The sequence below is a fragment of the Penicillium soppii genome (genome assembly GCF_028829465.1).
Source record: "Penicillium soppii strain IBT 18220 chromosome Unknown utg000003l, whole genome shotgun sequence".
Classification (NCBI taxonomy): domain Eukaryota; kingdom Fungi; phylum Ascomycota; class Eurotiomycetes; order Eurotiales; family Aspergillaceae; genus Penicillium; species Penicillium soppii.
The window spans coordinates 1944535-1967171 of NW_026643233.1; the positions used below are offsets into that span (position 1 = coordinate 1944535).

The 22637-nt window shown below is 50.3% G+C and overlaps 9 protein-coding genes across 9 annotated transcripts; 3 read left to right on the top strand and 6 right to left on the bottom strand.

Annotated features, from left to right (window-relative positions):
• Positions 1–68: 68 nt before the first annotated feature.
• Positions 69–6688, bottom strand: N7529_002869 (glutamate synthase (NADH); the record flags this gene model as incomplete). The annotated part of the gene is made up of 5 exons (XM_057238397.1): positions 69–210; positions 267–2930; positions 2993–6338; positions 6416–6456; positions 6516–6688. 5 exons carry the CDS (start codon positions 6686–6688, stop codon positions 69–71), a joined length of 6366 nt encoding a protein of 2121 aa, XP_057101008.1.
• A 2927-nt stretch (positions 6689–9615) lies between these two features.
• N7529_002870 (uncharacterized protein) lies at positions 9616–10724 on the top strand (the record flags this gene model as incomplete). Its single annotated transcript, XM_057238398.1, has 2 exons — positions 9616–9648; positions 9699–10724. 2 exons carry the CDS (start codon positions 9616–9618, stop codon positions 10722–10724), a joined length of 1059 nt encoding a protein of 352 aa, XP_057101009.1.
• Positions 10725–11231: 507 nt separating this feature from the next.
• Positions 11232–11892, bottom strand: N7529_002871 (SNARE domain- containing protein; the record flags this gene model as incomplete). The annotated part of the gene is made up of 4 exons (XM_057238399.1): positions 11232–11435; positions 11492–11585; positions 11644–11829; positions 11882–11892. The coding sequence occupies 4 exons, from the start codon at positions 11890–11892 to the stop codon at positions 11232–11234; spliced, it is 495 nt and encodes a 164-aa protein (XP_057101010.1).
• Positions 11893–12412: 520 nt separating this feature from the next.
• N7529_002872 (histone H2A.Z-specific chaperone CHZ1) lies at positions 12413–12886 on the bottom strand (the record flags this gene model as incomplete). The annotated part of the gene is made up of 3 exons (XM_057238400.1): positions 12413–12606; positions 12681–12690; positions 12764–12886. 3 exons carry the CDS (start codon positions 12884–12886, stop codon positions 12413–12415), a joined length of 327 nt encoding a protein of 108 aa, XP_057101011.1.
• Positions 12887–13373: 487 nt separating this feature from the next.
• On the bottom strand, positions 13374–15737 carry N7529_002873 (OPT family oligopeptide transporter; the record flags this gene model as incomplete). The annotated part of the gene is made up of 1 exon (XM_057238401.1): positions 13374–15737. One exon carries the CDS (start codon positions 15735–15737, stop codon positions 13374–13376), a length of 2364 nt encoding a protein of 787 aa, XP_057101012.1.
• Positions 15738–17494: 1757 nt separating this feature from the next.
• hsp70 (molecular chaperone Hsp70) lies at positions 17495–19393 on the top strand (the record flags this gene model as incomplete). Its single annotated transcript, XM_057238402.1, has 1 exon — positions 17495–19393. The coding sequence occupies one exon, from the start codon at positions 17495–17497 to the stop codon at positions 19391–19393; it is 1899 nt and encodes a 632-aa protein (XP_057101013.1).
• Positions 19394–19895: 502 nt separating this feature from the next.
• On the bottom strand, positions 19896–20176 carry N7529_002875 (uncharacterized protein; the record flags this gene model as incomplete). Its single annotated transcript, XM_057238403.1, has 2 exons — positions 19896–20073; positions 20154–20176. 2 exons carry the CDS (start codon positions 20174–20176, stop codon positions 19896–19898), a joined length of 201 nt encoding a protein of 66 aa, XP_057101014.1.
• A 146-nt stretch (positions 20177–20322) lies between these two features.
• Positions 20323–21198, top strand: N7529_002876 (uncharacterized protein; the record flags this gene model as incomplete). Its single annotated transcript, XM_057238404.1, has 3 exons — positions 20323–20791; positions 20848–20940; positions 20993–21198. The coding sequence occupies 3 exons, from the start codon at positions 20323–20325 to the stop codon at positions 21196–21198; spliced, it is 768 nt and encodes a 255-aa protein (XP_057101015.1).
• Positions 21199–21445: 247 nt separating this feature from the next.
• Positions 21446–22431, bottom strand: N7529_002877 (WW domain-containing protein; the record flags this gene model as incomplete). The annotated part of the gene is made up of 2 exons (XM_057238405.1): positions 21446–22292; positions 22343–22431. The coding sequence occupies 2 exons, from the start codon at positions 22429–22431 to the stop codon at positions 21446–21448; spliced, it is 936 nt and encodes a 311-aa protein (XP_057101016.1).
• Between the last annotated feature and the right edge of the window lie 206 nt (positions 22432–22637).

Sequence of the window (22637 nt, forward strand, 5' to 3'; positions counted from 1 at the left end):
AGATTTATCCCCGAACGCGCTTGGAAAGTTTTATGGCCGTCAAATTCGTTATGTCCCATACCTTGACATTAGGCAACAACCTCAGTAGGCTGGGGGACGGAGTCAATCGCAGGACGACGGACAATACCACCAGTAACTGGGAGTTGAGAGCTGGTGCCGCTGAGGAAAGCGTCGACCTCGCGGGCGCACTGGCGTCCTTCGTTGATACCCCTGCAATCAAATTAGTATTTACGTTTTATAGTGGTGAGGATAGACAGAAAACTCACCAAACAATCAAAGACTGTCCACGGCGACAGTCACCCGCCGCATAAACGCCAGGGATGTTGGTCGAATAGTGGCCAGGGGGAGTCTTGACGTTCTTTCGGGAATCACGCTCGATTTCTTCGCCCAGGAGACGATCCTCCGGTCCAAGGAATCCCATGGAGAGGAGTACGAGGTCCGCAGGGAAGAACTGCTCGCTTCCTTCGACAGTCTTCATGTCCCAGCCGCCAGTGGCGCTCTTCGTCCACTCAACGCGAACGGTGTTGATGCCCTTCACGCGGTTGTTGCCGTCGTCGACGAACTCGGTTGACATGACACAGTACTCGCGCGGGTCTTTGCCCATGTGCGTCTTGACTTCGGTGTGGCCGTAGTCGACACGGTAGATGCGCGGCCATTGGGGCCAGGGGTTGTCGCGGGCTCGCTCTGGGGGTGGCTGGGGTAGCAGCTCGAAGTTGGTGACTGACTTGGCGCCGTGGCGGACCGAGGTACCAATGCAGTCGTTACCGGTATCACCGCCGCCAATGACAACGACGTGCTTGTCCTTGGCGGAGATGTATTCGCCGTCTGAGAGGCCGGAGTCGAGGAGAGATTTGGTGTTCTTGTGTAGGAACTGCATGGCGAAGTGAACGCCATCGAGCTCACGACCGGCAACCTTAAGATCACGAGCGACGGTAGCTCCTGTGGCAATGATGACAGAGTCATTGCTGGCACGGAGGGACTGTAGAGTGACCTCAGAGTCGGGGCCGACGGCAGTTCCAGTGACGAACTTGATACCTTCGGCAGCCATGAGGTCGACACGGCGTTGCACAACCTTCTTGTCTAGCTTCATGTTGGGAATACCATACATAAGAAGTCCGCCAATGCGGTCAGCACGCTCATAGACGGTGACGCTGTGGCCAGCGCGGTTGAGCTGGTCAGCGGCAGCCATTCCAGCGGGACCGGATCCGATGATAGCAATCGTCTTTCCGGAGCGGGTCTTGGGAGGATTAGGCACCATCCAGCCCATTTCAAATCCACGGTCGATGATCGCACACTCAATAGACTTGATACCAACGGGGTCTTCGTTGATACCCAGGACGCAAGATCCCTCGCAAGGCGCAGGACAGACACGACCGGTGAATTCAGGGAAGTTGTTGGTCATGAGCAGACGGTTCAGAGCATCCTGCCATTGATTTTGGAAGACCAGCTCATTCCACTTGGGAATGATGTTGGAGATAGGACAACCGGTGTCGGACTGACAAAATGGAACACCACAGTCCATGCAACGAGCAGACTGGTACTTGAGTTCATCCTCGCTCAGACGGTTGGAAATCTCACCCCAGTCACGAGTACGGGTGGTCGCGTTGCGGTACTTCTCACTGCGGCGGCTGTACTTCATGAAACCTCTGGTTTTGTCCAGAATCAGAGCCGACCGCTTCTTCTCAGTCTTTGAGTCGCTGATGCTGTCTTCGATGTCCAGCAAGTCGGTCTTGTGGGATTCATCGACCTTGGGCTTGTCGGCCTTGACAGGGGTACTAGGAAGACGAGGAAGAGAGAATTCGGCCTTCTTCGCTGCCTCCGCCTTAGCAGCTTCTTCCTCCATGACGCGCTTATAGTCAACAGGCAGGACCTTGACAAAGTGAGGAAGAGCGCGAGTGAAGTCGAGTAGTATGCGAGCGGCTAGCTCAGATCCAGTGTAATGGTGGTGATCTTCAACCAGGCCACGAACAAAGGCAATTTCAGAGGGGTCCTCAATACCGGAGACTTCCACCATCTCCAGGTTGACCTTGGAGTGGAAGTCCTGGTTCTTGTCCAGCACGTAGGCAATACCACCAGACATACCAGCAGCGAAGTTGCGGCCAGTGGGTCCAAGAACGAGAACACGGCCACCGGTCATGTACTCACATCCATGGTCACCAACACCCTCGACAACGACAGTAGCACCAGAGTTACGGACTGCGAAACGCTCAGCAGCCAGACCACGAAAGTAGCAAGCTCCACGAGTGGCACCGTAAAGACAGGTATTACCGACGATGACGTTCTCTTCGGCCTTGAAGGCGGCTCCACGCGGGGGATAAACGATCAGACGGCCACCAGAAAGACCCTTGCCAACGTAGTCATTGGCATCACCCTCAAGCTCAAGGGTCACACCAGGGGCAAGATAGGCACCAAATGACTGACCAGCAGAGCCCTTAATGTTAGCGTGGATAGTGTCCTGCGGCAAACCAGCTTCGCCATAACGTCTGCTGATCTGGTATGAGAGAGTAGCACCCATAGCACGATCGGTGTTGACAACATCACACTCGATTCGGCAGGGAAGTCCCTTCTCCAGAGCGAGCTCTGATTCGGCAATCAACTTGTTGTCCAGGCGAGTGTGGAGGCGGTGATCCTGCTTGCGGACATTGTAAGTGGCAACTCCAGGACGAAGGGAGTGGGCAGGGGTCAAGATCAGTGACAGATCAATGCGCTCCTGCTTCTCGTTTCGAATATCGTCCCGGACCTTGAGCAGTTCAGCACGGCCAACCATCTCATTGACCGAGCGAACGCCCAATTTGGCCATAATAGCCCGCATCTCGTTGGCTACGTAGTAGAAGAAGTTGATCACATGTTCTGGTGTGCCCTGGAACTTCTTCCTCAGCTCAGGATCTTGAGTTGCGATTCCGACGGGACAAGTGTTCAGGTGACACTTTCTATAGGAGAATTATATATTAGTATCATGTTGTGTAGGCAGGAATTGAAAGGGTTCACCAACCTCATCATAATACAACCCATGGCAATCAAAGGAGTCGTCGCGAAACCATACTCCTCAGCACCAAGGAGACAAGCAATGGCCAAGTCACGACCAGTTCGAATCTGTCCATCAGTCTGAACAACAACCCGACCACGCAGATCATTCAGCACAAGAGTCTGATGCGTCTCCGCAAGACCCAACTCCCAAGGAAGACCGGCATACTTGATACCAGTCCAGCGCGAAGCACCAGTACCACCATCATGACTCGAGATCAAGATATGATCAGCCTTAGCTTTAGCCACGCCAGAAGCGACAATACCAACACCGACCTCCGAGACGAGCTTGACAGAGACCCGAGCACGGGGGTTCGAGCACTTCAGATCGTAGATAAGCTGCTTGAGATCTTCAATGGAGTAGATATCGTGGTGGGGAGGCGGGGAGATGAGACCCACACCGGGAGTGGAGAATCGAGTACGAGCAATCGGGCCAACAACCTTGTGTCCAGGAAGCTCACCACCCTCACCGGGCTTGGCACCCTGGGCCATCTTGATTTGAAGCTCGTCGGCGTCAGCAAGGTAGTTAGAAGTCACACCGAAACGACCAGAGGCGATCTGCTTAATGGAAGAGCGCATGGTGTCGCCGTTCTCCATTCTCTTGCTGCGCTCGGCATCTTCACCACCCTCGCCAGTGTTGGACTTACCGCCGAGACGGTTCATGGCGATAGCGAGTGTGGAGTGGGACTCCATGGAGATGGACCCGTAAGACATGGCGCCGGTCACGAAGCGGCGGACGATCTCGGTCCAGGGTTCGACTTGGTCGATGGGGATGGGAGTTCGCTGTTCGAAGTCGAAGTCAAGCATTCCGCGCAAAGTGCAGTTCTTGATCTGCTCGTGCGCGGACTTGGCGTAGGCTTCGTAGGACTTGTCGTTCTTGGTGCGGACGGCGTCTTGAATGTTGGCAATGCTGGTTGGGTCGTTGATGTGGGCATCGCCTCCATCACGCCAGTGGTACTCGCCGGATTCGGGTAGACCGGGGACTTCGACAATTGGACGCGAGGGGAATCCGCGTTCGTGGAAGGCGAATGCATCTTGGGCGATCAAGTCGAAGGTGATACCGCGAATGCGACTGGCGGTACCAGCGAAGCAGCGGTCGATGACGCTGTCATCAATACCGAGGGCCTCGAAAATCTGGGCACCCTTGTAGGACTGGAGAGTAGAGATACCCATCTTACTCATGACCTTGAGGATACCACCATCGCAGGATGACTTGTAGTTTTGAATGACCTTCTCGTCGGGTGTGTCCTTGCGGATCAAGTTCTCGCGGTTCATCTTGAGAATACATTCCATGGCAAGGTAAGGGTTGATGGCATCGGCGCCGTATCCCAACAGAACACAGTGGTGGTGAACTTCACGAGCTTCGGCGGTTTCAACCGCCAAGGCAGCAAGTGACCTCCACTTGTTTCGGACGAGATGGTGGTGGACTAGACCAGTAGCCAGCAGGGCAGAAACTGGAACACGGTCGGCAGATGTAGCGCGGTCAGACAAAATGATGACCTTGTCGCCGTTCTTGATGGCTCCAGTAGCAGCATCGCAAATAGAATCAAGTGCGTCGATGTAACCAGCAGTGCCCTTGCTCTTTTCGAACGTGATGTCGATAGTGCATACGGTCCAATCCTTATGAGCCAGATTGACATTCTTCAAAGCATTGAATTCGGGGATGCTCAGAATGGGGGAAGGGAGAAGTAGGCGGTGACATTGCGACGATTCCATTTCTAGCAGGTTACCCTGAGGACCGACGTAACATTCGAGGGACATAACCACAGCCTCTCTGATAGGATCAATAGGGGGGTTGGTGACTTGGGCAAACAGCTGACGGAAGTACTCGTAAAGCAGACGAGGCTGTTGGGCAATACAGGCCAAGGGTGCATCATTACCCATGGAACCAAGGGCTTCCTTTGAGTCCGCAGCCATAGGGCCAAGGATCAGACTGACCTGCTCGAAAGAATATCCGAATACCCTGAGGCGAGCGTCATTTTGAATGGTGTTGCTATCCAGGGCAAAGGAAAGGTCGACATTAGAGTTAAGAAGCATTTCGTTAATAGCGGGGAGCTTCAAAAGCTCTTTGTCCAGCCAACCAGCAAAGTCATGGCGGCGGGAAACGGTCTGCTTCAGCTCAGCATCATCGATGATGCGTCCAGCCACGGTATCAACCAGCAGCATCTTTCCAGGCTGCAGACGGCCCTTCTGCACAACTCTCTCCGGGTCAATATCGATGGCACCGACCTCGGAAGCACAGACGATGCGGTCGTCATCCATGACGTAGAAACGACAGGGACGGAGACCGTTACGGTCCAGGTTGGCACCGCAGTAGCGTCCGTCGGAGAAAGTGAACAGAGCCGGGCCATCCCAAGGCTCCATCTGACAGGCAGCCCACTCATAGAAAGCAGATTTGGCGGGGTCCATGGCTGGGTTATCTTGCCAGGCCTCTGGAATCATAATCATCACCGCCTCGGGAAGAGACAGAACACCGTTGATCATTAGTAGTTCAAGAACATTATCAAATGCAGCGGAATCGGAACCGCCATCCTCGACGATGGGGTAGAGCTGGTCGAGCTCGTCGCCGAACACCTCGGACCGCAGCACACCCTCGCGTGCACGCATCCAGTTTTTGTTTCCTCGCAATGTGTTGATCTCACCGTTATGAGCAGCCCACCGCAGAGGCTGAGCGCGGTCCCAGGATGGGAATGTGTTGGTAGAAAACCGCGAGTGCACTAGGGCGAAGTGACCCTCATAGTCCACGTTGACCAAATCGTGGTAGTATGTATACACCTGAACGGGAGAAAGTTGGCCCTTGTAAACAATGTTTCGGTTGCTGAGAGAACATAAGTAGAACCAGTTGCCGAGGCCAATGACATGAGTCGCTCTCTTCCGGAGAACGTAGAGCTGGAGCTCGAAGGTTCTCTCGTCGAACTTTTCGGTGTCTGTAATCTCAGGCTTGTTGCCGTCGCCGTAGGCTGATTGTAGCACAACGAACGGCTGCATGACAATAGGCTCTCGTGAGAGAGCGGCGGGGCCGAGGATGGTTGAGTCCCGGGGCACCTCGCGCCATCCCAGAGTGCGCAGGCCCAGAGATGTGGCTAGTTCCTCAAAGCTCTTGATGGACTCCTTCAGTGCTTCCTCGTCGGGTTTGAAGAACAAGTTGCCGACTGCATATTGTCCCAGCGGAGGGAGCTCCACACCCACCTCGCGGGCGAAATTCTTAATGAAGAACTTGTGCGGAATACTGGTCATGACACCAGCACCATCACCGTCCCTTGCGTCGGAGCCAACGGCTCCTCTGTGAGTCATGTTGCATAGAAGATTGCGAGCTATTCAATTCCCATCAGTTTGGGTCCTCGTTGTTGGGGGATGGGAATTGAGCCTATGGATTTAATCTGAAACTCACCATCGCTGACAATCTTGTGGCTTGGTTTTCCCTTGATGTGACTTTCTTTGGATCAGTATTGATACGGGACCAATTGAAGGTTCTCTTTGAGTTCACTCACGCGGCGAAGCCTACACCACAGGCATCTTTCTCATATTCAGGGTCGTACAAACCTTGCCGTTCCGGCAGAGTGTTTGCCCAGCCATAGCCCTTCTTGGGTTGATACTGAGAATACTCTTGAGGCTGTTCTTCACTTAGATCTTTGCCATAGAGCTCCTCCAAGTTAAGACCCATTCTTCCGCCGGGGACCGACAGAGAATGGAGTGATTAACTGAGGGGTTATGAGGGGTTGTTGTAGGAATTCCCCGCCGATTTGGGGAGTTGGCAATGTCGTCACAGGGGAAGGAATCGAGTGTGTAAGTAAGTGTCCAGCTTCTGTGAGTGAGAGAGAGTTGGAGTTGGGGAGAAAGACAACCAGAGAGCCAGAAAGAAAAAAAAAAAAAAAGGAGGGGAAGGTCAAAAAAGTAGAAGCGATCACGGCGGGACAGTAGGTCCGGGGATTGCAGACCCCCGATGTACCAAAAAGGGCAAAAATACAGGAATGATCTGTGGCAAAATGTTGGCCAAGAGTTGAGTTGTAAGGGGAGGTTTCAAATGGAAGAAAACAAAATGAGCTTAGCAATTACGATTTCTATCTCAATTGATTTTCTGTCTTTTCTACTACCGTCTGCTACCTTCAAATAATTCACTGCAAACTACCAAGTTGAATTACGCCGGAAACAGCCAACATTCCCAAAAGCTCGAGTCCACGGGTGTTGAATGGGGTCACTTTGATAATCATTATGATTACGTGGAAATCATAGATAAGCCCCCAACCAATCAGAACCAAGGCTTTACGACCTATATTGTATGGGTAATATGACGATTAACTTTGCACTACGTCAAGATCTTTCTTTGTGTAATGGGTGTATTTTTCAATATCTCTTGTAATTGGGTATTTTAATATAGTATTTGAACTCGTCCTTGAACGATCTTCTTCTTTCTCCTTTTTCAATTACCTTTTTTACCTCTTTTTTCACCCCCTCTTATTCCTTTATCCAGAAACAAGGTCGAGTGGTGGGCCGGGCGGCCCCATCAGCCCATAGCCACCCGAGCTAATCATTGGACAAGATGGAGAATGTATCGAACCTCGGGATACGGAAATACCAGAGCCCCCCCCAAAAGCACATGAAGTGGGGACATGCAGTGCTTAATATGCATTCGATTCCCGCTGCAGGAGAAAAAAGAGAAAAATAACAAAAAAGTACGGAGTACTTGGGAGTTATCCGAAAGTATTGGCAAAAGATCGAGGGAGTGAGTGCACGAACATCATGAAGCTTTACAAAATATAATGCTTAAAGATGGGATGTTCAATCACTATGAACGTGTGCAAAGACTAACTACCAATTAAATCTCCAGCAGCATCACTGGTGATTTACTGGACTGTGATTGAATCAAAGCCAATTCGTACCCGACTCAAAAGGCAGTTCCGACAACGGTCTAATCTCTTCCCGGGATCTCCCCTCTCTATCATTTTCCAGGGACTTCCTCAGCCATTGGTCCAGCATTCTCCCCCGACTTCGGGCATTCCTGAAACAAAGCGGATTGGTCTTTCCTCATTCTTTGAGGTCATCTAAACTGCTTATCGCAGATCACTACAAATTATCTGTTCCCTCACTGGACAGAATCCCACCCCGGAATATCTCAATCTTGGGGAATTGGGGAATTATACTCCGCTCTCTGGTAAACAAGGTCATCTCTGGATGGGTGTGCAATTATACTGTTTATATTGTGTAATGTTCTATATTGTACTCCGTACAGTACATTGCAGGTTAAATGATTGGAGGTTTGCGGAAAGCCATCGGTCCCCGAGATAAGGTATAGTTAGCTGATACTAATATGAATACCTAAATTCTCAAGATCACTTCTCCCGGTTTCGCCTAGTTGGCTCAAATCTCACCTATCCACTATGTGTATCGGGTAAAACAAACCCTTTCTACACTAATACGGCGTATACTATAGTTACATCACATCTACAATATAAATTCTACAAATGATTTATCAAATACTACTATTTAAGTACAATACAATAGTTAACAATAGTAATGGTACCTAAAACTCGTCATACTACGAAATTGTACTCCGTACACACTAAAAATCACCGCCCACACCCGGGGTGGATATCACATGATCCCCGCCTTTCCCCACCAATCAACACCAATCAACACCCGGACGAAGGTCAGTAGAATCCAACGTCATGGGGAGTTCTTCACTGTTTTCCTTCCCGAGTTATTCCGACCACGTCCACATTAGGTTCACCGCACTCTGGAGGAACAGTATCGGGGGATTCCGGAATCAATACCGGTGAGACTTTCTGTGGTTTTGCACTTCTTGGGCTTGGACCTGGTCAATCGGATGATGTTCCTGGCATTTTTGACTAGTCCTTGGCGATGTTTGCGCATGGGTCAGCTTATGCACTGTACAATATATGCAATGTGCATGTGCAACGGAAAGGCCTGGATTGCTACAGACCTCTTCAGCTTTAGATCTACACTAATTTCTGCTCCTCTGGAGTAGTGTTGTTCTTGTTTGTCGAAGCCAAGGTATTGGTTCTACCTGGCTTGTGACAGCATTTTCAATTTGAGCATTTGAGGCTTTTCTAGGCGGTTGATGCTAGAATCTCGACCCTACAACGTATAAATGTCGACCCGATAGAGCACCTGGGAACTCTACAGAAAACCATTCCACCGCTTTGCGATACAGCATATGCCATTTCAATGGCAATTGACTGAATATGGAGAGTGGTATATATGTCGTTAGATATATCTACTCTCATTCAATGCTTCGAGTGTAGATATAGGGTTCATAGTTCCCCGCATAGAAAATTCTTGTCTCTGATTGGCCATAGAGCTCCTGCGTTTTCTGGCTCCGAATCCCTCGACGATCATATCGTTGATTCTGCCGACATATGGAGGTTAGCTTCAATATCCACAGATATTGTTAAATTTACCAGGGAACTATAGAGCTCAACCCCATCGACCCTCGCAAATTCTTGATACCCCTGGTTCCCACCCTCGCCGCACCATTCATCAACGCGCCGCAGATCTCCAACGCGCAGACAGATTCATACGGGGCTCAGTCTCACAAGATATACAAGAACTCCTCAAACCACACCAACCACAATGCTCTCCCTTCCATCCATCACCCCACGCGACGTAAGTACCGAATCCCGCCAGCAACCATACAAATCATCTAACAATACCAGTCACACGAACTCTGGTTCGGCACGTCCCAAGCACAACCAATCGAACAAACAGACCCAGCAAACCCCTTCGCCCGCCGCAATGCTGGCTCAACAAGTCATCGTGCCTTCCTACCATCCCGCTCTCCAGCCAACACACTCGCCGCCCTCGCGGCCGAAGAGCGCAAGCTCCGCTCCAGAAAACTAAACATCGCTTCATTCGGATCCTCCTGGATCCGGCCGGCAGGATGCGCAAAGACCATGCTCGGCATGAAAGAAGAGGAAGCGGAGCGGGAAGAAGCACTGCAGGCTGCCGCTGCGGAGATGGAGGCGGCGGATGGTGCGATGATGGATGATACCACGCATCCTGTAGAAGAAGGCATGGAGCGGGATTTGGATGAGGAAATTCCGAACGCGGAGGAGGAGCCGTCTGGTCTGGTTGAGGAGGGCGAGGAAGGGCTTGAGGAGGAAGGTGATGAGTATATGGAGCGGGATTTGGATGATGATATCCCCGAAGGCTTTGTGGATGATGAATACGAGGGTTCGGGGCTTTATGATGATGACGATGACGAAGACTTCGATAATCAGCCTGATTTGGATGCGGAGATTGCTAGTGAACGCGACTTGGATGATGATATTCCTGATGCTGAGGGCTCACCCGAGGAATGGCAGCATACGGATAGTGAGGAGGAGTTGAGTGATGAGGAGGGCGAGAGTGTTCTTGAGCTTGGTACTCCGCAACCGGGTCTCCCTCAGCCTAGCAGTGCTCGTTCTGCCCAGCCTAGGTTCGCTGAAAACTTCCGCACCAGTACGCCGAATAGTCGGGGCAGATTGCCTCCACCGACGACTTTGCGCCGTGAGCAGGAGACCGATGCCCAGCGTCGCTTTATCAACCGTTGGAGTGGCGGTGGTGACGCATTTGATTCGAGCAGCATGTTGTACAGCGATGAGGACCTGCGCGCTTCGATCACAAGCCAGAGCAGTCGACGCAGTGAGTTTGCAAGACGGTTTCCCAGGCATATTGGCGGGCCCAGAGACAGCTTGAATTAGATTGGTTCCTGGTGGAGATGTACTATCTGCTTGGTTGTTTCTGTTTTGAAAGGCCTTGGATGTGCCGGGATGAACTGTTGAAACCATACTCCCTTAATGATACCCACGAGAACACTTAGTAGCTTGAATGAAATGACGGACATCTCGAGAAGCATGTCAACTACAAAAGTGGCCACTACAAATTCACCTTCGAAGCCGTTCAATTATTGCTTTATATGCAGTATGTACGTATCCAAACATCGAGCGAACACCTTGGGCCTCAAATGATGTTGGACAAGCTCCTGGAAAAATCTCAGGTAGAAACAAGCCCAATGCATCCAAAACAGTGACGATCATCTCCAACAAATGAGCAAACAAGGTATACCATATACACAGCTCAAGCGATCCAAACACCAAGCGCCAAAACAAGTCCCATGCTGAAAAGATGCATCACAAAGCAAGTCGACGGCGCAATGTCGAGATATTAAATGTTTAGGGAAGAACGTCTTCGGAATCCCAAGTAATTACTCAGAACACCCACACGTAGAAGAATAGAAGGAAAACAGCGAAGAAGAAACCGAGCCAGACTCGCCAGCCGACACCGGTGCTTTCAGCCATGCGGAGCATGCGGTTCATGTTCCCCCGTAGTCGGACCCGCGTGTTCTCGAATGAATCATTCAGATCGGTCATATGTGTCGTGTCGCGGATTTCGTCGCCAATGGCAAGTGTGATCTATTTATTTGGTCAGCTTCGGTTTGACCTTAGGACGGTGCTGATGTGGCCTTTACATCTTTCAGCATTTTGACCTTGGCACTAATGCCCTCGACTTCGGCGTCATTTTGTGATTCGAGTGATGAGAGTACTGCGTCCGAGTAATGGCCCCTGGAGTGGATTAGGTTAGTCTATGCTCACAAACATAACCGTCTTTCGGAGCTCGTACTTTTTATCCGGTGATGCACTCTGGTATCCTGCATTGGCTGAATATCCATTCGGTCCGGGACTGGAGTACCCCCCGTATCCGTATCCTGGTTGGGCTGGGGATCTGCTCGCTTGGCGGGAGTCGCTACCGCCGCCGTATTGATCGAAGAGAGATGAAGAAGCGCGGGGATCGCGCTGGCGTGGGAATCTGGTGTTGTTAGCTTTCGAATATGTGGGTATGTACCAATATAGAAGCGTACCGTGAAGCCATTAAGTATTGTTAAAGATCAAGCATGAATGAAATCATGAATTTTATTGAACATGGCGTCGACATGAATCCCGACGTTTGCGGAGAAAAACATCCAAGTGGTCATAGCGCTTCACGTGATAGTTCTGGAACTGGTTCGCCCGCGGGCATGGCAATTGTTTATTGATCTCTTCATTTACGTCGTATATAGTGCACTGGCTATTTACTACTTACATGTAGGTATATTTAGTTACAATGTCATCTGCGCAGAATTACTAGGTGTAGAACATGAATTCACCTGGAGGTATGATATCACAATCTTGGTGAACAAGTAAATCCCAAGTCTACAGATTACATCATAAGCAACACATGGAGACAATTGGAAAGACTCCGAAGAATCCTTGGTATTCATTGATTCATAGTCATCACCTTATGTAGGGCAAGATAGACGCCATACGCGTTCGGAAAAATCCTCGACCGATCCGTGGCGCCTGTTGAAAGCAAATACCATGCCACCCGGAAAGATTTTATATTCATGGATCGCTTAGTCGCGCATCTGGTCATCGTCGTCCTCGTTCTTCTCCTGGTGCTCGTACTCCTCGTCATCCTCCTCATCGTCTTCCATGTCGTCGATGGTAATTTTGGAGTAGTCAATGACCTTGCCGCGTGTGCGGCGACCACCTTGGATAATGTTGCTCTTGTCGATGGGGTCGGCGTTGTTCGGGTCCTCATCTTCATCTGTTGAGAGTCAGTAAGTAAGAGATGCAATGCGATGGCGCATGTTGTAAACACGAGAGCGGGGTGGTTCGTACTGTCTTCGGGCTAAGGCGCATTCGAGTTAATAAGGTATTTGAGATGATTGTCAATGTCATTGTCATTGTTATGGTAGACTTACCACTAGTTCGGCCTCACTCTCGGAGGAGCTAGCTTCGTCCATGCTCATCTCGTTGGTGGGGTCGACGGCCTTGCCCTTGTCCTTGGCGAAGGCATCGTTGGAGATGGTGGCGTGGTCACCCATGATGGAAATGATTTAAGATGTGTAGGAAAGATCGTTGGTGAAAGGGGGAGAGAGGGGTGGGAGTTATTAAAAGACGGTCTGCAAGTAAGGTCTCCGAGTCAAAACAGTAAGGGCGACAACTGGTCATCTGATTGGCCGAACCGAGCGATCAATCCCCGTGACAAATCTTGCCCTGAGGCATCCGTCTAATACATATGCTGTTTATAAAGGGAATCATGAAGAGACCTCAAAGAACATTAATGAAAACTCGAGAAATTACATATGTGTATATATAAGGATATAAAGTAGAAAGGAATATGACAATAAAGTGATGGTTTAGAAGTGTTGTCAAACTTTCTAGACAGGATGATATCCTTCGTACGTTTTACTGTATATACTTTCTGTTCATATGAATATTTTTGGTTGCAATAAATCTTGTCATAAATTATCTTTTGTGTACATTGATTTTCTATAGGGCAGGGTATCTCTGGAATATCCAACAAAGATCTCAATCACTGTCGAGAGCAAAGCATCGTTCAACCGAAGTGCCGTTATTTCCCCACCACTCGGGCATACTAATCTGCTTGCCGGCTCCAAAGAAGAAGAAAATGAGCAGCATGCAAAGATTGAATCCAGCATCAAAAGCAGCAGCAAGCAAGTAATTGTATCGTTTCCAAGTCTCGAAGTGGTGACGGTAAGCCCAGTACATCACAATGTAGCCACCGATGATGGCAGATGTGTATCCAGTACTAATGTTACCGTAGAACATTGCCAGGCCACCAAAGAAGATACTCACGTTCCACAATTCAATGCGGAGACGAGGGAAGAATCGATGGAAAACGAAAAGGATAGGAGGAATCACTGCTCCAATCAGGAAAGACCAGGGAAGGATGGACATCTCCGTCTCGGCAAACAGCCTTTTAGGTCCTAACACAGCATATTGGATACCCATTGTGTTGGAGTTGCGCAATGATTGACCAGTCCATTGGTTCAGAGGGTCAGTGACTTTGCCGGTCAGGTAATCGCCTTTGGTGCTCATGATCCAACGCATCACGGCATAGTTGATTGGAACACCCATGCAGGTTCCAAAGATCTGGGAAAAGAAGACAGCACGAGGTGGGATGTGCATGTAGTGACCAATCTTTTGGTCCTGGAGCATGTACTGCGCGCGGTACCAGGCATCACCTGCAATCGATCCATAAACCGAAGGGCCGCACGGGTGCTGGTGGCTCGAACCGGCTTTTGTATGAACCATATAACCGTACATGAGCTCATTGAAGGAACCGGTCTCCAGCTGGTAGTTGGAGATGGCGTAAAGCCAGGCGAATGGAATGACCAGAACAGCAGCGCTAGCAAGCGCCACAAACAAGGTCCAAATTGGGATGAACAAGTGTCCGAGGGCGAGGAAAATGATCAAAATGACAAAGGCCACCGTGAACAAAATGCCATACCACCACCATGGAATCTCCTTGTATTGTCTCTGGATCACGTTGAGACGATCATGATACTGGTGATGAATGCTTTGGGCCGTCTTGTCCTTCTCTTGGTTGCGAGAGTCCCAAATCCGTCGAATGTTCCCAGAAACCTGTGCGTATCCAAATGTCAAGATCCAGGTGACCGCTGCCGGAAGTTTGGCATAGTCGAAGAATGTTGCCCAGACATTTTGCAGACCCATGTACATAGGCCCGTATTGCTCATATGCTGTAGTGTTAAGGTGATAATCCGGGGTGATCACATCAAGGGTCGGGTATGCAGTGCCGTTGGCCATGAACAGGGTATTTGACATGAGTCCGTGCTTGTAGGAACCAAGATTGCCCCACTTCGCTGCAGGAAGTAGGACCCAACAGTTGAAAGCAAAAGCCAAGAAAAGAATGACCTGTGTCCAGAATGGGGTGGTCATGATCGAGGATCCGTTCCAGTTGACGTTTGACCAATCCAACGAGAGGTTCAGGAAACCCATACCACCAATTCCGGAGCCGATGAAATTAGCCACTGGATTACGAGGTGCGACCCAACAGAGGAATGCTAATGATGAGGTAAATGGGAAGACATATTCAGGGAGGAATTGCCACAGGGTCATTCCCAGCAAGGCGAAGAAGAAGACCTTCATCTGTCGCCGAGCGAGAGCAGACGAGTTGTCGGTTTTGCGGAAAGTTTCGAAGAGAGTTGTCTGCATCAGGGCCTGCGGCCAGATGTATTCGGGGTCCGGCAACAAGATCTGACGGGCAAGAGCAGCAAAGGAGTATCCAATCCAGACGATCGAAAGCATGAAGAAGATGGCAACGGCCGGGTTGATTCGTGTGCCGTACCAAAGCTCGGCCAGAACGATCGGGGCATATCCCAAGTTGTAGGTTGCACCCGAAGCTGCGGTCAGTGTGACCAAGACATGCTCCTTGATGCTCCAGGGGGCCGGGTTCAGGCTGAACTTGAAACGAGTACCCGGTATACCGATGTTCCAGGCTGGGAGGATTCGGGCCATGAAGTGACCGGCATAGTGACAGGCGATTTGGACAAAGAAGATGGAGTATGGTGCCTTGGTGGTGCGGAAATAGCTCATCTGAGAGAGGAAAGCACCGGGGATTACGAAAATAGCGGAGAGCACAAAGTAACGGAAGGTGATGGTCGGTAGGGTCGGGTCGTCATTCAAGTTGATCAGATGTCGCACAGCATGGGGTAAGGCAGCGATTTCGGGGTTTTCTTGTGTCTCTTGTTCTATGGCGGCGGTATCTCCCTTGAGTTGAAGGTTTTCCTCGTCCACCGCGGTCTCTGCCACATTTGGCTTTTTAGTTGACAGATCTGATTCCAGCTTTGGTTCTTGTTCCGTTTTGAATTCAGATCCACGGCCTTTACGCCGTTTGAATCCAGCGAACATGATGAATTCAGGAATAAAGACCCAGGTAGGTACCTAGGTATGTAGGTATGTAGCCCTTTCAATCCTTGGAAGATTATTGCTTTCCTTGGTTTACTGTAAGAAGGAAAACATATATACTATATAATATTTATAAAATATTCGAGTTTCAGGTGGTGTGCGACCGGAGCACAGTATCGCAATTGTTAATACATAATAGAAACCTTTTCAGTGCCTGTGACAGATGGAAACAAATTAAATGTTATCTACCTCCGAGCAAGCCCATTGGATCTGACGGGGGCAACTTGCCACGAGATGGGGTCTCAGGCCGGAATGTTACATTTTAGTGCATGTTATAAACCTGTCGAACGCGTCAGGAACAAGTAAGGAACCGGGGATAAACACCCCAAAAAGTCCCAGAACTGAAAGAATTGCAACTGTCTAATGATTAGCGTGGATGGCGTTATCAAGCCTTAAGCACAATATTGTAGTCCAATCGATCTGCTTGGCCGATTGGACTCCACTTGCTTAAACAAAAGGCTAAGATTTGGTTGAATTCCTCCGGGCTTTCTCCGAATGCTTGATCTTTTTTATTTTGGTTTGAATATATATGCAGATGCCGGCAATTATGTATATGTGTTCGGCCTTTGCGAGCTCAGTTCTAGAAGTTATAAATCTGTAGGCTCAAATAGACCAGTTACCTAGGTACCTCATCAGGTAGGCTTAGTTATCCCAGAGTCTTATCAGCTGCTGCTAATGTACGTTGTACAACGCTAGATATATATGCAGCTATTAGCGGTGATAAGAATATAATAAGCATATTAAGTTTACATACATATATAGAGTAGTTATATAATATACCAATAACCTTTTAACATAATTTTACATTTATAGTTGTCTGGTCATAACTTAGCTAGTTATAACTAAATAACTAACTAATCTAAGGTTAGGGCTTAGAAGTCAACACCTTATGTTTCAGGCAGAAATACCAATGGCATTTCTGCCTCAGGCTAAAACATCAATTTTGGGGGTGAATCTAGAATCCATACAATGCAAATTGAACCATATTTGAATTTCAAGACCCAAATTGAAACGACTCTGAGGGAGGCTACACCATGAGCAATCTCTGACCCTGATGTGATTCTTCATGATTCATTGAGACAATTTCTATGGGGATCGTGTGTTCATCATGACGACTTTTTCACTTGTGACCAACTCATACAGATCATAACATGGTATTTTAAAGTCCACGTCTCTACTATATACGGATGAGTCCCTAGCAACCAAAATACTAGTTAATACCAAGACGGTACTGTGACACCGCCTTAAGAGTGATCCCACTATTACATCATCGAATCCCCCCCCCCCCACCAAAAAAAAGTTCAGAACGTCAAAGAATCAGTAGAAGAAAGACCTTCAAGGAGGAATTGTCCCTATTCAGTATTCTTTGATAGATAACAACAGGATTCAGATTCATAAAGAATCCACTGGGATACTCTAGAACCCTCTAGATGACAACTGAAGGGCGTAAATCAGGTGTTGCTGGGGCATCGAAGTCCATGGAATCCCATGGATCCTAATCGAAGCTCCCCGTCTAGAAGCTTCTGAACAATACACCGCTAACTATATAGCACCTTTTCACTGCCCACACCTTTCTTCTTTTTTTTTTTCTCTTCACTTTCAAATACCCAATCCCTCTGTACACTACCTTCCTCCTTCACGAATTTCTTTCTCACACACACTTCCTCTTTTAACGACTACATACACATACACAATCCACCATGGCCCCCGCTGTTGGTATCGATTTGGGAACCACCTACTCCTGTGTGGGTGTCTTCCGTGATGACCGCATTGAGATCATCGCCAACGACCAGGGTAACCGCACCACCCCCTCTTTCGTCGGTTTCACCGACACTGAGCGTCTCATTGGTGATGCCGCCAAGAACCAAGTCGCCATGAACCCCCACCACACTGTCTTCGATGCCAAGCGTCTTATTGGTCGCCGTTTTCAGGATGCTGAGGTCCAGGCCGATATGAAGCACTGGCCTTTCAAGATCGTCGAGAAGGCCACCAAGCCCGTCATCGAGGTTGAGTTCAAGGGTGAGACCAAGCAGTTCACTCCTGAGGAGATCTCTGCTATGATCCTTGTCAAGATGCGTGAGACCGCTGAGGCTTACCTCGGTGGTACCGTCAACAACGCTGTCATCACTGTCCCCGCCTACTTCAACGACTCCCAGCGTCAGGCTACCAAGGATGCCGGTCTCATTGCCGGTCTCAACGTTCTCCGTATCATCAACGAGCCCACCGCTGCCGCCATTGCCTACGGTCTTGACAAGAAGGTCGAGGGTGAGCGCAACGTCCTGATCTTCGATCTGGGTGGTGGTACCTTCGATGTCTCTCTCCTCACCATCGAGGAGGGTATCTTCGAGGTCAAGTCCACTGCTGGTGACACTCACCTGGGTGGTGAGGACTTCGACAACCGTCTCGTCAACCACTTCGTCAACGAGTTCAAGCGCAAGCACAAGAAGGACCTGACCACCAACGCTCGTGCCCTCCGTCGTCTCCGCACCGCTTGCGAGCGTGCCAAGCGCACCCTCTCTTCCGCTGCCCAGACCTCCATTGAGATCGACTCTCTCTTCGAGGGTATTGACTTCTACACCTCCATCACCCGTGCCCGTTTCGAGGAGCTCTGCCAGGATCTCTTCCGCGGCACCATGGAGCCCGTTGAGCGTGTCCTCCGTGACGCCAAGATCGACAAGTCCTCCGTCCACGAGATCGTCCTCGTCGGTGGTTCTACCCGTATCCCCAAGATCCAGAAGCTCGTCTCCGACTTCTTCAACAAGGACGCCAACAAGTCCATCAACCCCGATGAGGCCGTTGCCTATGGTGCCGCCGTCCAGGCTGCCATTCTCTCCGGTGACACTTCCTCCAAGTCCACCAACGAGATCCTCCTGCTCGATGTCGCTCCTCTGTCTCTCGGTATTGAGACCGCTGGTGGTGTCATGACTCCTCTCATCAAGCGCAACACCACCATCCCCACCAAGAAGTCCGAGACTTTCTCCACCTACTCTGACAACCAGCCCGGTGTCCTGATCCAGGTCTTCGAGGGTGAGCGTGCTCGCACCAAGGACAACAACCTGCTCGGCAAGTTCGAGCTCACTGGCATCCCCCCTGCCCCCCGTGGTGTTCCCCAGATCGAGGTCACCTTCGATGTTGATGCCAACGGTATCATGAACGTCTCCGCTGTCGAGAAGGGCACTGGAAAGTCCAACAAGATCACCATCACCAACGACAAGGGCCGCCTCTCCAAGGAGGAGATCGAGCGCATGTTGGCTGAGGCCGAGAAGTACAAGGAGGAGGATGAGCTTGAATCTTCCCGCATCCAGGCCAAGAACGGTCTCGAGTCTTACGCCTACTCCCTCAAGAACACCCTCTCTGAGGGCAAGCTCCAGATCGCTGAGGATGACAAGAAGAAGGTCGAGGAGAAGATCAACGAGGTCATCTCTTGGTTGGACAACAACCAGACCGCCGAGAAGGACGAGTACGAGTCCCAGCAGAAGGAGCTTGAGGCTGTTGCCAACCCCATTATCTCCGCTGCTTACGGTGGCCAGGCTCCCTCTGGTGCTGACGGTGCCCGCGCCCCTGATGATGTCGAGGAGAAGGCCGAGGAGCTCGACTAAATGTCTCGCTCTGACTGATTCTTTCTTGTTTGCCTTTGGCTTTCATTTCCTTTCACGTCTTGTTTTACGAACTTATGGGATATCGAGGTTTCTTTTTGCGCATGATTGCATAGATACAAGGCTATCTCTTGCTGGGTCGGAAATTCCCTAGCGAATCAAAATTTCATTTTAATATTCAAATACTTCATTCCATTTGTAGTTTGCTAGATTGTAGACAAATTGTAGACTTGGTCTCTATATAATAGTCATGCTTTGGTTAAACAAAGAGCATTGACTTGCATGCTGGAACTGGCGAGTTGACCCCATCGTGATGAAGCTATCCCCAAATCTACTTACCCAAGGGGCGTTATACAACAACCCTTGATGATTATCCCAATTAACAAATTGCCTGTTTTTCATTCGCATAGATGTACAACTAGACTTCAATATTCAATAAGACTATTCTTTCTTTTCGAGAGAACCTCAATTCAACAAAAACTCCAACCCTCATATCATTGCAAGCTCAAACATTCTGGAAATCGCCATTCCACCACCGCTGTAACCGCTGCCCGCTCGTTTGTACAATGCTCCCGTATGTGATCTCCGATGCTCGCTCGGGGAATTTCTCCCGCTGGTCGCGTTGAATGCGGGTAAGAGCAGCAGAGACGCCCATCGACAGGGCGAAGATGGGATCGGCGATCCTATTCAAGGGCATTAGCACGGTTCCGCTTCCCCCGCGGGCCTTCTCTCAATGAGAGTACATCGGGGATAAATTTCATACCTGGAAATAAGGTAGACAGCCATGGTTCTCTTGTTGCGAAAGTGGTGAATTCCCCTTGAACATCATGAGGTTGGTTAGATCGAGATTGGAGATCCCATCACGTGATTCAGTCCATCTGCATCTGCATCGCCAACTCGAATGCCCATCTCTCCCAACACAAACGCCCGCCATGCAATTATCTTTCTCTGCCCTTGTCCTGCTGGGACTGAGCAGTCTGGCCTCCAGCTCGCTGACAATTACCGTCCCCTCCTCCGGCCCCCTGCCTAACCCGCACGCCCTCCCCGCAACAAGCCATGCCACCCTCACCACTCTCCCTACCGGTGGGAGCGACCATATTGTGTCTGCGTCGCTGACCCGCGCTGCGACATTCGTCTTCGATGACCTGCCCGTCTCTGAGGCACCGGAATCTTATCTCTTGGATATTCGCTCCGCGGGCGGGTATGTCTTCGCCCCCTACCGTGTGGATGTTGCGGCAGATGGGACCGTTATTGGGATTTGGGAGACTTTCCGCGGGAACCCATGGGATAACCGTGGGGTGGAGAAGTATGTTGCTGATATCGCTGGGGAGCAGAAGGTGGATGTCATCGTTGAGGCCAAGGTTGTTGGTCGGAAGGCTTTCTATGAGGAGCGTGCGAAATGTGAGCGTGATTGGTCTTCCATTTGTTAATTGCAGGATGTGCTAATACTGGAACAGTCTCTCCCTTGAGTCTAATTAAGAGTCCTATGGTTTTGCTTGCGATTGTTGCGCTGGGTATGATGTTCGTCATGCCCAAGCTCATGGAAAACAGTATGTCTTGTTTGTTCTCTCGTTCGAAGATATCGTCTCTAACGCTGTCTAGTGGACCCCGAGATGCGCGCCGAGTTCGAGCAGCACTCTCGTTCCTCGCCTATCACCGGTGCCACAAGCAATGCCATGGCCGGTGGCGGTTTCGACCTGGCCGGCTGGATGGCTGGTACGAGTGCTCCTAATCCCGCGGCCACTGATGCGGCCCAAGGTGGCTCAACCGGTAGAGATACCAGTGGTCCTGCCCGGAAACGGGGATAAACGACTACGGTTCATTCTATCCACAAGTTCTTATTGGGAAATTTGTCTCATGGCCGAATGTATGATACATAGCTATCTATCTAAAGCTCATAAGCTAGCTCATGAAGTTGGAGCCAAACGTGATGAAAATGACTAAAGATAGCAAAAGAAACCAAATATTCCCAATCATAAAATCAAAGCGCCTAGAAATCCGAATCCATTATCCGTTTCCACCCCGGAGTCACAAAAACAACAAGTCACCTCATGCTTAGAAGTCGCCTCCGCCAAAGTCATCACCACCACCTCCATAATCATCACCACCACCACCGTAATCATTATTGCCATAATCGTCGTGGTGATCCTCCATAGCATCAGCAATGAGCATACCACCAAGCAATCCACCTCCAACACCAAGAGCAGCAGCTCCCGCTGTCCCCATACCACCACCTCCTTGCCTGCGAGGCGGCTGCTGCTGGTAGTAACCGCCCTGCTGTTGGTATCCTCCATACCCGCCGCCTCCATACCCAGGTTGGGGGTACCCATATCCAGGCTGGGGGCCCGGCTGCGGTGGATAGCCACCACCGCCATAGTAAGAACCAGGCGGGGGGCCTTGCTGCGAATAGGAAGCGTACTGCTGCTGCTGCTGCGGCCTCTTGCCCAGCTTCTTGCCCATCAGCTTACTAAGAAAACCGCCTTTGCTGCGTTCTGCCTGTTCCGGCACTGGACTTTGACTACTTTGCGACAGCCCTGCTGCATAGTTGGATCCGGACTGCGGTGCCGCATTACCGGCGTAGTAGTCATCTGAGGCGCCGCGGCTACCGGCACCGCCAGCACGGGCGTCTTCCTCGGCTTGGAGTTTGGCGGCTAGCCGGGCGTCTTCGTCTATTGTATTGGGGCCGGGGCTGGGGCTGGGCCCGGTGTTTGTTGGGTTGTAGGGGTTGTTGGAGCCCATGTGTTTCTTGTCGCCAGCGCCTGCTAGTGCGGCTGGATCTCCTGGCCCGGCGTTATCGTAGGATGGTGGAGGTGAGTGGGCTGGTGGATTGCCGTCATTGCGCTGCGGGGAAGCCTCGGGGCGGTCCCATTGCGATTTGCCTGTTGCGAGGTCTACATAGAACCTGGTAGGTTGTTAGGATGTATTTGAGAAGTTCAAGGCGACAGTACATACCATGCGTGGTATCTTTCGTCATACTGTGCTTTCCATCCCTCAGGTACCGAGGGTGGGGGAGGCCCAGAAGGCGGGGCGAACGACGACATGCGGATGTTGTATGGCAAGTGTGACGGTTGTGAGATCGGCCGAATTCAAAAGATCGAGATTGCGGGATTGTCTGAATTGTCTGAAGGTTGAAATATGATAAGAAGGTGAATTGAGGTAAATGAAAGAGAGTCCATGGCATGAATATGTATACACTTGGCGGAATAAGCGGAGACTAAAAGCCTCAGGCATCAATTCGACTGCGCCT